Source organism: Pseudorasbora parva, chromosome 22 (assembly GCF_024679245.1).
Source record: "Pseudorasbora parva isolate DD20220531a chromosome 22, ASM2467924v1, whole genome shotgun sequence".
In the NCBI taxonomy this organism is placed as follows: Eukaryota; Metazoa; Chordata; class Actinopteri; order Cypriniformes; family Gobionidae; genus Pseudorasbora; species Pseudorasbora parva.
The window spans coordinates 26,436,810-26,451,600 of record NC_090193.1 but is presented as its reverse complement, the minus strand read 5'-3'; the positions used below and the strand labels follow the sequence as shown (position 1 = coordinate 26,451,600).

General features: G+C 37.9%; 1 protein-coding gene across 7 annotated transcripts in view; it reads left to right on the top strand.

Moving 5' to 3' along the window:
• The window catches only part of kaznb (kazrin, periplakin interacting protein b), a 195,748-nt gene that overhangs the window by 148,019 nt on the left and 32,938 nt on the right, over window positions 1–14,791 (top strand). For 6 of the 7 annotated variants that reach the window (XR_010900848.1, XM_067432273.1, XM_067432272.1 and 3 more), the window contains one exon: window positions 7,247–7,354. Coding sequence is in view for 6 of the 7 variants with exons in the window: in XM_067432273.1 (XP_067288374.1) it covers window positions 7,247–7,354 (108 nt within the window). In the remaining variant the exon portion in view is untranslated. Of the gene's footprint in view, window positions 1–7,246; window positions 7,355–10,917; window positions 11,216–14,791 lie in introns of those variants that run through there. The other variant, XM_067432275.1, reaches the window with a different exon arrangement.

Genomic DNA, 14,791 nt, shown 5'->3' with positions numbered 1-14,791 from the left:
CAGGAAAGTTGATTCGGGAGTTGCCTAGCGACATTAAAAAATGCAGCAGTGCTGTAGCTTGGAGTGAGAATTAAGACAGGTTGGAAAAATGTGGCGTGGGGGGAATTGAAGAAAAAAAAACTTGTATCAATGTGTATTATGATTGTCAAAACATTTGGTAACTAAACGGAATTTCATTAATATCGGTGACAGCATGTTTACATGGTACAGTGATTGTTAGGCTACTGTTTTTATTAGTGTCTTACAAAGATTTCACGATTTCATAAGCTTGCGTTTTGATTCCAATCTTGATTCAATATCGATTAATTTGAATAAATACCAGCTACAGTGGCTACATGTTAATATTTAGCTAGAAAAAAAGAAATCATTTAATGCTGTAAACCGATGAGCCCTGTCAGCTTATTTTTATTATTATTAAAGGTTGAAATTAACAACTTAAATTATATGATGCATTTTTTATAATTATACAAATATAATAAATATGTAATGTCATATATGCATATATTTTCCATATAAAAAATTTCTAGCTAACTTTGGCCATTAAATGGCTTTTCTGAGGTAAATTTAACGTTACACACCATTGTTCTCAAGCTGTTTTATTGACATCTTTCCACTGCTGATTGAGACATGATACATTACATTTTTGCTTCAACCAGGCTAAGGTCTTTCAATGGACAACTAACTAAAAGTGCCCAAAAACCTATCTAAAACCAGCTTAGACTAGTTTAAGATGCTTTTTTTTCAGTAGGGATAGAGTTGAGGTGGGCTTTTCTGACTTGGCTCAGTAATCAACCTCCCATACAATTCTTGCAACTGACTCAGAACACCCTAGCAACCATAGCAAAGCCCTCCAGCCATATTTTCCTCCAAAAGTTCATGCATTTTCTTCTGCACAGCTATTTGTGTCAGCAGATCCTTATGGCAAAGCTTCATTATTTTTATAACCTCTGACTTCTTGATAAAGCGTTATATCTAGTATGGAGGATGCCAGCGTAATGCTACACAAGGTCATCTGACCACTCCAGACTGTATTATTTCACTTTAATTGATATGTTTGTTTGTTATGTTTGGCTGCCTTTGTGGCACTAATGTGATAAGAAAGGGCAGCAAATATTTTTTAGCCTAATGATCTTGTATTCAAACAGAATTATCGCTGGGGTAAGCAGTCTTGATATTCAGAAATGTCTGGAATGTGTGAAAGTTTAATGATAATGACTCTCTAAATTGTCCAAAGGCAACACGAGGATGGCACTTTGGTAGTGTAAAAGGGAAAAATGAACCCTATAAAGGCTCTTTCTAAATAGTCGTTTTATTTGCTCTTTGCGACAGAAATATTTCAGAAATGAACTTTCTCAGCAGGGTTGGGTGCAAAGTGCCTTCAATAGCTCCATTAAAAATCTCTCAAATGAGTGAGTCATGAGGGGTTTAGCAAGTTGAATCTGAGGGAAGATGGAAATAAAAGTCTTTAATCAGGGTATATGTTATGTTTTATATGATGTTAATGTTAATGAGTGTGTTATTCTTCCTTGAAACTGAAAATATAGTATTTGCAAGAAAATATTTTTTTTTCCATATATTTATATACAGCACTTGGATTTATTTTAGCAAGTTTTATATATAAAATATTTTTAATATAGTTTTATATATATATATATATATATATATATATATATATATATATATATATATATATATATATATATATATATATATATATATATATATATATATATATATAATATAGTTTTTTTTGCTTTAACCAGGCTAAGATGGTCTTTCACTGGGCAACTAACTGAAAGTGCCCAAAAGCTGTTGTTTGTTGTTGTTGTTTTTTCGTAATACCGCACATGGCGTGTAAAAATTAGATGCCCTTAAATTGAAACACAGTACAACTTATTGATTGGGCTGTACATGTATCCCTCACAGTTTCGGTTTTAATTCACATTAAATGAAATATGGCGTCTACCCCTGACTACGGTCCATTAAACATTACATTTGTATGGATGGTTTTCACTTCAGCCAAAGCATGTGCTCAAAGGTCAATGCCAAAGAGAAATATCTTTGAGTATCAGTGCAAAACATCTTTAGATTTTTATTTATTTATTTAAGAAATGTTTTGACAGCTTCTATGTCCTGTGGGACCTTTTCATTGTCATGAGTAATTTCTTAAACTTTCAGCAAGACAGAAAGGAAGACCATTACTCAAGATGGTCAAACACAGCGTAATATAACCAGATCACAGTTCCAGAAGGTGCTCCAGTCAGTACAGAGCTATACTTTACTACTAGAAGTGCATCAGGTTAGAGGTCCGTAAACCTCTTAATGCACCATTGCCCAGTTTTATCTTTACTTTCCACTTAAACAGGTAGCTATTATGGTAATGACTGTTCATTTTCTCCATTTATTTAACAGCCTCAGTGCACCAAAAAAAAAAAAAAGCATTGAATAATATGCTGCACTTCACAGCTTCATCTTATTATACAAAAAGTCGTGCACATATACCTTGCATGAGTAAATTAAGTTTTTCAACAAACTACCCATTTCAATGTCATAAATATGCAGTAAATGGTTCATCTGGCTTTGTCATGCCATTAGTAACCCAGCAGAGCACAGATATGTGAAGAGCATTCTTAGATGCGGGACATTTTCAGTCCGGAACGAAAGCTTTCAATCAATATCTTGTAACCAAAAAGTATCTGCAGAACTTGGCAGACATAAAAAAGCAGAAATGTGATTTCAGTCATCACTATTGACCCATCTCTGAAAACGATGCCATGACACAACAGGGATATTATTGACTCAGCCGGACTGAAAATGGACCGCTCTTGGCTTCAGGGTTGTCACACATTTTAAGCAATGATTTTCATGACTTTTTTAGTTGTTCCATGTCCTTCCAGTCTATTTATTAAAATGTTGTTTTTAAAATCTTTATTCGTTTCCATGGCTTTTTCCTGATTCTTGAGCATGTGAGTGTGGGTACCCTCTATGTCTGCAAACCTCATGGGGTCCATGGCATTACTTTAAGGTGTCTGCCCATTTTTGTTTAATGAGCATATTGCAGGTTAAACATTTTTTTTGATGAACATATAACCTTGCATGAAAATGCCATATGAAAAGGTAATGAAGGATTTAAAATATTTTTAAAAGACATAAGAGCACAAATTTTGCAGATAAAGTGGCCGTTTCCTTGGCTGTTTGTAAAAAACTAGTTTTTTTTGTTCAACATGGCGTCATATTACGTCACGAGAGGGAGTCGTCTGCCAAGCTCTGCATTGCTTCAGTGCAGAATAGGTTGGTATTCTGTAGTAATCAGTGTATTCACTTCTGCATATGCTTTGACACACGCGGTGGTGTGTGTGTGTGTTCACTTTACATCGCGGATTATCAGCAATATGATCGAGTTTAACATTTCAATACTTGTGTAGTTAAAGGATAATATTAAATGATTAAACACTCACACGCAGTGCTTCTTGGTTATTGTTTTTACATGAATCAATTTCAACACTGATTAATACAAAGTATGTAGGCTACATAAACACAAATGCATAGTCTCACACTGTATGTTATTCAAGCCATGTATACATATATGTACATCGTTCACTCAAATACATACTCAAAACGTCATACATCCTCACACTATCGACGGTGAATCGGCTCAAAATAAACCCATAACACAGAATGAGTGAATAAGAGATCACAATAACACGTTATACTGTCTGTGGCTCGTCCGCGGCGGGAGGTGCGACGGTCGGTCACGGATCCGTCAGACGATCAGCTCGGAGAAACCGCGTGAACTGAGCACCGTAACTGAGGCGATCCGGGCGAACACACATACACACGAGTGTTTGCGTTAAACAGAGACTGGAGACTCAATGTTGCTGCTAGCTTTAGATAGAAAACATTAATTGTGTGCAAATGATTTGTTGAAAAGCATAGAACAGCAGGCCTTTCAACAGAAACAACCAGAGAGTGAGAAAGATGTGTGTGTGTGTGTGTAAAAATGCACTGTATGGTTGCAGCAACTGAGCTATAGCATAATAATACTCGTAGATCTAGCCTGTGACATTGTTGTGCATGATTTGGCAATAGGGGACAGCCATGCTGGTGAAAATCGAGCCGACTCCCGAATTTTTTTATTTTGTATGTTTAAAAAATATTGTGAGATATGGAGGTGCGAGAAACGTGCTCGGCTCGTCTTGTTTTTCCTCACATGCTGCGAGCCACGAGCATCCACAATGTCTACTCGAGAGAAAACATCGTCTGCGAGCTCATGACAGGAAAAACAGCACCGGGTAACGTTACGCGCCGCGCCCGGCTTTAACATCTAATGTGGACGGCGAGTGTGACTTAAGCTAGATGGTCTGAACTTATTATTAGTTTCTGTTATTGGTATCAATCCCCCTAGATGACCAATAGCTTTGCAATTGCCTGATACATGATAATTATCTGTAAAGTATTGTAATCTGAGCACAGTGTTAGCGTATAATGTTATGAGCCAACTCTCTCACCTGCTCTGTTTTCCACTGTTTCTCCTCACACAACAATTCAAATCATCTCCTCTAATCATTGTTCTGTCTAATCCTGGCCTGTCCCTTATTGTGTGTCATAATTGCATGGCTGTGGTCTGCCATATGAGTATTAATAAACATTTAGAATTTCCACAGCGATCCATTGTTTTCCTATGGTTGAAAGTCACCGCACTCCCTCTCGTTATGTCACTTCCGGTTTGTGCATTTTTAGATGCGGAAGTAAAATTCTCACAAAAACGACTCAAAAAGCCTTATTAGCATATTAACAAGTATATTTTAAAGAAAATGTAGGTCCTACATTATTTTTCTATACACTGACTCACTGGAGTCTTTAACCTGCAATATGCTCTTTAATCTCAAACTAATTTTGTGAAGAGATAAAAAAAAATGGGGTTAAATTACAGATTATTATTAATAAACCTTAATTTACCCTGTTTTTTTTCCTCCACAAACATTTGAATTCGTACAATTATTTATATATGTGTGTGTGTGTGTATGTGTGTATGTGTGTGTGTGTGTGTGTGTGTGTGTGTGTGTGTGTGTGTGTGTGTGTGTGTGTGTGTGTGTGTGTGTGTGTGTGTTCAAATCAACCTTTTATGTTCTTCTTGGTCAAGAGTGACATTCGGCAAAATGTCCCAACATGAAGGCCATGCTTGTCTAGTGTTCTTATTATACTCTGCATTGAAATGTTGTTTCCTGCTTTCATCAGGTCATCTTGCAAGTCTTTGGAAGTAGTGAATTGAGGGTTTTTCTAAGGTGCTCATTTTATTCCCCTTTAATGGTATTGTGCTTTTTCTTCAAAACCCTAATGTTTTTGAAAATGTAAATGTAATATTGTAAATGTTTTTTTTGGTACAGTACATTTTAAGCTTATGAATAAGGCTGCCAGCTGTGTCTCTAGGAACTTTTAGTGTTTTGTAAGTGTTCTTGCATCCATAGACTTTCTAATGTAATTAAACAATTTGTTCTCTATAGCTTTTGTAAGAACAGACTTGGCCATATTTGCTCCTCAACTTTAAACGGTTAGTTCACCCAAAAATTAAAATTCTGTCATTAATTACTCACCCTCATGAGTAACACCCGTAAGACCTCCGTTCATCTTCAGAACACAAATGAAGATATTTTTGTTGAAATCCGATGGCTAAGACAGGCCTTCATTGACACCAATGTCATTTCCTCTCTCAAGACGCATAAAAGGCACTAAAGACGTTGTTACAAAGCCCATCTTACTACAGTGATTCTACAATCATTTTATGAAGCAACATTACATTATATATGTTATGTTCATCAAAACTTTGCATAAACATACACGGCATTTTCTAAAGCCAAGTGGCGTGTTATTTGAACGCATTTTGAGCTATTCGCGTGTATGTTTACGCCGTGTGTGTGTGTGTGTGTGTGTGTGTGTGTGTGTTGGGTAGGTTTAGGGGTAGGGGCAGTGTAGGGGGATAGAATGAAATGGTGTTGATAAAAATGCTTATGCGTCTTAATAGCACACCAGAATGGCATACAAATTGGCGTGTCATATGCCATTTCAAGAGATCAGCCTGTGTTAATATAGACCGGGCTTAGAATGCTAGTTTTATACAAAATGTAACAGAGGGTCTCCGTGTCGTCTCCTTACTGGGGGTCCTTGGGCTGAAACAGATTGAAGACCCGTTCTCTGGCTATTAAAGTGCACTGTAGGATAAAGACCAGCATCCAGAAAGAATGAAAAAAGGGAATTTGCAGTGTAACACGTCTGAGAACAGAATAAGTCACATTAGGAGCTTTGTAAGTGTACGCAGGTAACAGGAGCAGATACAGAGATACAGAGAAAAGGGCACTTGAAGAGACTTCAATTAGCAGCATCAGTTCAGGTGTGCAGCCGGCTGTGAAGTCTGAGTCACGAAAGGGAGGGGAGGAAAGAACAGGCAGTGCTGAGATGGTATCCGTTAAAGGGAACGGCGAAGGATGAACGCTGTCAGACATAATGATGAGGGAAATGACAAGCACCATTTCATATCTCCTGTCAAAGCCTGTGGTAATTGACACACAATGCACACAATTCCTCACGGAAGTGACATAGCGGCACTCTCCGTGTCAGAGTCAGGTGGTGCAATGTGTGTGATATGACAAAGGAGCCATTTATTTATGATGCTCATGATATAGTCTGTTGAAAGATTGGTGTGCCGCCCTTGTTCCTTCCTCACAGGTACACAGAAATCCCTTGTGGCTTCTGAGAACCACACGATGTTACCTTGCGGAGGAAGATGATTGATGGGGGTTGTAAATCTCAGCACTCTCTTGTCCTCATCAAACGAACATTGTTAGCTTTTTTCCTCTTCCCTTTCAGATCCGAAGGAAAATCATGATTCGGTGTGTTGTTCCTTGCACTGTACATGAAATTGCTACCTGTCACTTTCAATGCACATTGATTACGGCTACAGCGTGGGCCGCGGACGGAGGGTGATTATTTGTCTTTAAAAGCCATTCAGTGGATGTGACGCTTTCGCGTGGTGCGTGTCACTGTTTCAGAGTTAATTACAGATGAGCAGTAATAGCTGCGAGATGCTCGGTGACTCACGAGCCAGAGTCCCTCCGACACACTCCGCACGCCTTTCTCGTAGGAGGCCTGCACTTTGCCGCCCGCGGCCACTTACGAAGGCGAAAATGTCAAACCTCTCTGTTAGCTTCAACCTGAACAAGCTCAAATCCTTTGTCTTTCTGTCTTGCAGAGCCTTCTCTCCACCACCGGCAAAAGACAGTGGTTTCTGATCTCACTTTCCAGACAGGCAGGTCGAGCTTGATGGACTTCGGAACTCCAGATTCTTCACTTGACAAAGGTAAGATGTCCAATATGCATAAGCACAATATTGCGATGCCTAGCAGTGATTTTCCACAGGCTGTGAACATGCGGAGCTTGGGTAATTCATCACAATGCTGAAAGGCAAATAAAGCAAAACCATTGTCCTGTGGATTTTCAGCCTTTTCTCCCCACTCATGTGTTGGTGAGGAGCAAAGTGTACGCGACGAAAGAAGCGCACTTCTACAAATTGCGAGAGAGTCATCTTGTGAGAAAACAAAAAAGCTTTGTCTGATTCGTGTAATGTCACCCGCTGTCGGGAGGCGTCATTATGAAGTGTATTGATCAAACTGGAAATTGAACAGAATCTCTAAGTCTTATTCTAGGCATCCCATTTTCTGCACATAATGACGCCTGTTACTCTCTATTGCCTTTCCTCCAGAGTGCTGTCCTCCTAAATCATAATCTTTATGTCTTTATCAAAGCCAACATCACAAAGAAGCCAAACTACCCTCTTAGGATGATAGAGAGTCTTCATTTTAACCAGTACCAGAAATAATTTTCGACTTCAGGCTGATGTCGAACACTGAATGCTAATGTGTGACAGCAGTCGCAGCATGTGTTAGCATGCGTTTTATACTACTAATAGTAATTTGTATTGTGCAGTCTATAGTTCTATTTTATTCTTTTATGTTTGTTTCTTTTATTCTGTTTTGTTTTGTTCTGCTCTGTTCTTTTCTATTTTGATTTGCTCTATTCAGTTCATGTACCATAGTAATACCATGTTGTTTGTAGTTATAGTTATATAGTATATTAATGAATATATCACTAGCTAATAACACTGCCTACTGCCCAGCTGTTTAATTGTCACAGTATTATATTTATATCGGCATTAAATCTGCCCATATACCAACAATGCCACGGTATGTATCAAAGGATCATGGTATTTTCTAATGCCATTACTATACCATGGTACTGTCACATGTTTTTGGTAAGAGCTATTTCATTCCATCTTATTCTTTCTCTTCTGATTTTTTTTCTTTTCCTTTGTGATGTTCGTTTCACCCTGTGTGAAAAGCATTATTGATGTTGTGCTTGCTGTCAGTACTTCATTACTCCCAGCCGAGCCTTAAATTGTTTTGAAAGATAACGCTCGGTCTGCCAGGCAACTGTATCTATGCAGTTGAGAAATAAAAGGAAGCAGGCAGCCGTATTAGAGCTCCTTTAATGTACTAAATTCATTACTTTCAGCCTCGTGTGCCCATACAAGCTCACTTATGTGCAACACGGCAACTCCGCGGTTGAGCTTTCCCTGATGGACACGCGTACATTAAATCAACACGCAACACACTTGCGCACATCCTGTGTTATATTAAGACACTCACTCATTCATTACACAAACAGCATATGCTTCAGTGTACCTCATTGGGTTGTTTGTGTACGAACTGGTAATTTTTTCTCTAGCAGGCACTCTGAACTCAGCACCAGCATCCTGGTCTTTGAGAGAGAGTGATAAAAGCAAAGACGGGTCAATGTTAAGACCCTAAGAGCCCTTGAGTCGTCTTGCCCGGCTGTGTTTGAGACTGCCACTCAGTTGTAGGTTGAAGCCTGTGCAGTGTGACAGACTGTGGGCCCCTATCTGCCGGTGACTCCATTAGCTCTATGAGAAAGGGGACACTCATCCAGCTCTTTATCTGACAATATGTCCCACAGATCCCTGCATGGAGTCCGCTGCAAGGAATTATGGGATTTGGATGGAGAAAAAAAAAAGATAGTGGGCAGAATCATGGAGTTTGGCGTGGGCGTGAGGGGGCATCAGCTTCACAAAGTGTTTTCAGCTACACACTATTGCCATTTCTGTGTTGCAAACATGACGCAAACAAGGGGGAAAAAGTTTATAGTCTTGATAGATAGCACTTTATTTTACAGTTATGTTCCCCATATACGACTACTTATTATAGTAATTACAATAACTGTGTAATAACTAAGTGCTAACCCTGAACTTATCCATAAACCTAAGCTTAACGCATGCAAGTACCTTATATTACCTAGTACTTTTTTAAGTGCATGTATTGTAAAATAAAGTGCAACCTCCGGATATAAACAAGGATGTTGAGGCAGAAATGAAATGGCATGCTTTAAAGGGTTAGTTCACCCAAAAATGAAAATGATGTAATTAATGACTCACCCTAATGTCGTTCCACACCCGTAAGACCTCTGTTCATCATCGGAATGTTTAAGATATTTTATATTTTAGTCCCAGAGCATATGCAGTCATGCTCTGGGACTAAAATATAAAATATCTTAAATATTCCGATGATGAACAGAGGTCTTACGGGTGTGGAACGACATTAGGGTGAGTCATTAATGACATCAATTTCATTTTTGGGTGAACTAACCCTTTAAATAAAGATTGTATCTATAGCACTGTTACACCAGTAGGTGGCGTCCAGTGACTGTTCATTTTAATGTATCACCGAATCATTCAAGAGATTCGTTCAAAATCTCTGAACTAAACAAGACTTAATTTATTAATTTCAAATGTAAATTACATATTTGTTTTGGTTTTCTAATGTTTTCAGAATCGTGGGAGTACTGTGATCTCTCTAAAAAAAAAAAAAAAAAACTACAACGAAAAATCCCGGAGTCATAAACTAAGCTTAAAAGAAATAATAAATCTGGCATCAAACTTGTACTGTTAGCACTGTTTCTAATATTAAAATGTACAATATTAGAAGAATACGTATGTTATTTTTTACGTATGTTAGCAAAGATTTGGACTAATTATAATGCATTATAATAAAGGATTCTGAAATGTTTTCTTATTTTAAAGAGGTGGTGCTTCTCATCCAGTAACCCCCTTATACGTTCTGCGATCCATGGGCAGAATGATATACTTCTAATCCAAGAAAAAACATAATAAGTCTTTAAGATGACCCAAGGTTACCAAAAAGGATAATTCTGCCATCCATTAGTCACACTCATGTTGTTCCAAATAAATTTCAAATCTTATCCCACATTCATATCTCTTTTTTTTCCATGAAAGGTGAACTTAAGCAGAATGCTCTGAATGCTCTTTCCTGTAAAATAAAAGTGAATAGCTCTATGAATTACTAAAAAGAAAAAAGAAAATCAGAAAAGTATTTAATTATTTGTACAGTATTTAATTAATTGTAAAGTGAATCGCTCCAAAACTTACCAAAAAGCTTTATGTAAGGAAGGAACCAAAGCAGCATGAACACTTCTAATCTTCTCTTTTTATGTTCCATGTAAATGTAAAATTAATATGGATCTGAGCTAGTATGGATTTGGATTCATAGGGATTTGAGCTTAACATTTTTGCTCGAACTGTTCCTGTTACATTAAAGAACAAAGAGCAGTTTATCTGTGTCTTGTTTCCTCCATTAGATGGAGCTGCTAGGCCGCTGAAGAGAGACTCACCTGCCCTCTCACCTGATCAGAAAAGCTATTTGTCTCCTCCCCCTTTCCTATGAATGCGTCTGTTCATACAAGGCTGGGAAAAGCAGTGTCATTTCCCTTTTGAACTCCTTGTACCTTTTATGCTGATAGGAGTGTGTGTGTTTGTGTGTTGTGTGTAGGAAAAGTGCAGAGGGGGTGGGGAACTTCAGAAAACGCCCTACAGAAACTCCCAGAACAGGTATACGGGCTCACAGAGGAAGGCGGCTCAAACTTGTTTATAGCTCACTCAGGAACCCCTCCCTAGTAACCTGTCAGGGAGGAGCACGCAGGCTTCGGTAGGAGTTAACCGTGTACCTGTGTGTGTGCGGGAGGTTTAGTTGAGTTTTCTTGCTATGAGAAGAAACACCGGCACTGAAAGTGGAGCCTGCCGGAGCCGGCACCGCGGGGGTCATGAGATCTGAAAGAGAGGAGGGCAGACCAGGTGAGTGTTTGCGTGTGTACTAGAGCTCAAGATGGAAACCACAGCTATAACGTGCCACTGAATACCAGCTGACAAGGCATGTCAATTCGTATGTGTTCAGATGCACAGTGGCTTGTCGCGTGTGTCAGCAGGTGCTGGGGCACATGTAGGAAATTGAAGGACCTAAAACACTGATTCCAAATCAGGAGATTCTTTGGAAAGTTTTTGCTTTTTTAAAGCTATATATGATACACACTGCGACTTAAAATAAAAATATTATGGCTGCCAGATGTTAAAAGGCTTATTCACACTGAACGAACACTTCATTAAGTTTCTTTTTGGAGAAATGTAGTAGGCTATAATAGATATTTAAAATATTTGTAGGTTTTGTGTCATTTATGGACTTGCTGATGGGGCACATAAGTAAAAAAAAAAAAAGCCTAGGAGACACAGACCTATATCCCATACTGCTAATTTAACTAGGGGTGTGCACGAATATTCGAATAGTCGAATATTCGATCTGTAATTAACATTCGAAAACTAAAAATACTATTCGAATTTTAATTTGTTAATTGGCTGGCAGTAAATGCAGTTGTAGCAGATATCAAGTGGTACCCTCAGGACAGAAGGACAGCCAAACATGGATGAGATGAAGGACGTGCATTTATTTACTTTAAAGAAAAACTAGGTTGGAGCAAAATTAGAAAACACACACACTGGAAGGCCTACTGTCTCACTCCGCACTTCCCCCGCTGCATTCAGTCAGACTGAGCGCGAACGCTTAAAGGGGAAGCGGATAACGCATCCTAAGGTGCGCCACTAATTAAGGCCCCACCTACAACAATTGGTAGGAACTCCCGACTGGAACCATTGAAAATTAAACATAAATAACAATGAAAGGGTAACATTAAGTTGTGATGAAGTTAAAACATTTACAAAAATATTTATTTCAACACAAATAAGTTAAGGTAAAATAAAATAATAAAAGTAGGATGACATAAAATAAAAAGTCACAAGCAACTGGCTACACAGTGCATCCATGAGAAATCCCTCTAAATCTCGCAGTTATATCTCAATCCACTGGGTGGCGTTGTGGAGCAGGTTAATAATTTAAGTGCATTTGCTCACAATGTCGTCGTCTGCCTCGCAATGTTTGGAATTAACGTTACTTCGATGAAAATTGAAAATGCTGTTTGCACTATGATGAAAATGCACAAAATGGAGTTACTTTTGATGAAATCAATTACTGAAACTGAGTTATAATGATATCACCACCACAAACGAGAATCACATGAAATCCAAACAGCAGTGGAATGAGCGATCACTGCTCAGGAGTGCAGGTAAGCTCATCTGTAGCTAAGTTACCCCGAGTGCGAGTGAGATATCTTATGATAGCAAAATGATCTCGAGACAAATGCTTCCTTTAAAGTTCTTTGAGGGTTTATGAACAGAAAATACAAGGTTCTTCACTTAACCGATATCTTTGTCTCCGCAACGCCTGTCAGTGGCGCATTTTCTCACCCGAGAATAATATCATAATCCAATAATATTATAGTTTATCCCTACATGAAAATGTGAAACAATACAAAGTAAACACATCAGCCATATCAAACACACGCACACTCAGGTCGGTAGGCTATAGCCTATTGACGTTTGTGTGTGTGTGTGTGTGTGTGTGTGTGTGTGTGTGTATACGTCACGCTAACTGACGCGCTCTGCGCTCGTGCTCCTTGAGCTTATAATGCTTTTGTTCTTTAGGCATTTTTTTACACACTGTTTAATGTTTTAAAAACCTTAAGATATAACGTAAGCGTGTTGTGTACATTGCCTAATCATAAGCTTGTTCAGAAATGGTGACGACATGTTTAGAGAAAAAAAGAAAGAAACATCTCTCATTTTCTCAAAATACCTAATTTAAATAAACGAATATTCGAATATTCGATTTTTATGAGCCCAAATATTCGAATACAATATTTTGGGAAAATGCCCATCCCTAAATTTAACCTTTAGTACTTTAGATGACAAACTTTTGGACTATTTGATGAGTCAAGCACATGCAAACAAAGCATGTAGTTGTCTTTAATTTCATGTAATCTTGAGTAATGCTATGACTGACCATGTGTGACGTGTATCTCTTACCCAGCAATCAGCTGTAATTATGTTAGTGACACATATGTTGTTTGTGAGATCATATGAGATCGCGATCATAAAGTGGCATCATGCTCTCTGTTTGTGTGGGGACATATGTGCATCCCTTAATCAGAAACAATCTCACAATAATCTGCTTTGAATATGTGAAAGTGATCAGTGAGATGTAAAAACGGTCAGATAAACATTGAAAATAAAAGAAAAGCATTTCATTTTCTGTTTTTCTTTTTTAAATGTTGAAACATTTTATGGCCATTTCCCAAGCTTTTTGTAATCTCTAGTTTCAGTCCGTTGTGACATTTTAAAATCTTTACAATCCTCTCTCATTGGTTTACTCACAAAACCATTAAAACTGTTCCTGAATCAGCCCGTTTGTACGTCTATAGTGGCTAGTAATAATCCCTGCATCTTCCCCACACCCCGCTAAATCAACACTGTGAGACTGATCTTTACACTCCTTATTCAAAGTCTAACAACAGACCCAGCAGGAACTTATGGATCATATTTAGGTACTTGGTTGCCATCGGCAAAACAGGAGGAATGCAAATCATGCGTAGTAGCTTACTTGACGTTACACTGCCTCATAGCGCACATAGTTTGAATTCACTCTCATGAAGATAATTATATATATACAGTAGGTGATTAATGTGCGAGGTGTCTTGTGAAGTCAGTTTTCATCAGAAGCTGCTCAGCTGTGTGTGCTTTTGAATGCTTGGTTTATTATCTGATTCATTGGAATTGAAGTGTTTGATCTTGATGGTATGACAGTGCAACTTGTGCCTTTGTAAGTCTTTAGGGTAGGGAAGTATTGTTTTTGACTGAATGATTGAATGTTTTTATTGTGTTCTTCCACCGTTGCTCTTTGAGATTTACTAATTAGACTTGTGCATTGGTGCTGGTCTGTTGTCAAGAACTGCTTCAAACATTCTGGCATACACAATTGTTGCATTTGTGTATGTATTTAATTTTATCTACGGGCTGGACAGTGAACAATATAGCCAAGACATACCTGGTGATATTCTGTATATTTATGTATTTGCACTGAAATGGCCTTTATAGTATTTATTTACATAACTATACAGTTATATGCATCATTCAAAAGTTGGGGGTCTATGATGTTTTTAAAGAGCTCTCTCCATCTGAGCATCATCAAGCCTGCATATATTTGATCAAAATTACAGTAAAATATTAATATTGTGATTGTGAATATTATTAATATATATTTTAAAATGTAATTTATTCCTGTGATATAAAAAAGCTGAATTTTCAGCATTACTTAAGTCTGCAGTATCACACGATCCTTCAGAAATAATTCTGATATGTTGATTTGGTGCTCAAGTAATATTGAAATGGTTGTCCTACTTAAAGGGTTAGTTCACCCAAAAATGAAAATTCTTTCATTAATGACTTACCCTAATGCTGTTGAAACCCGTAAGACCTCCGTTCATC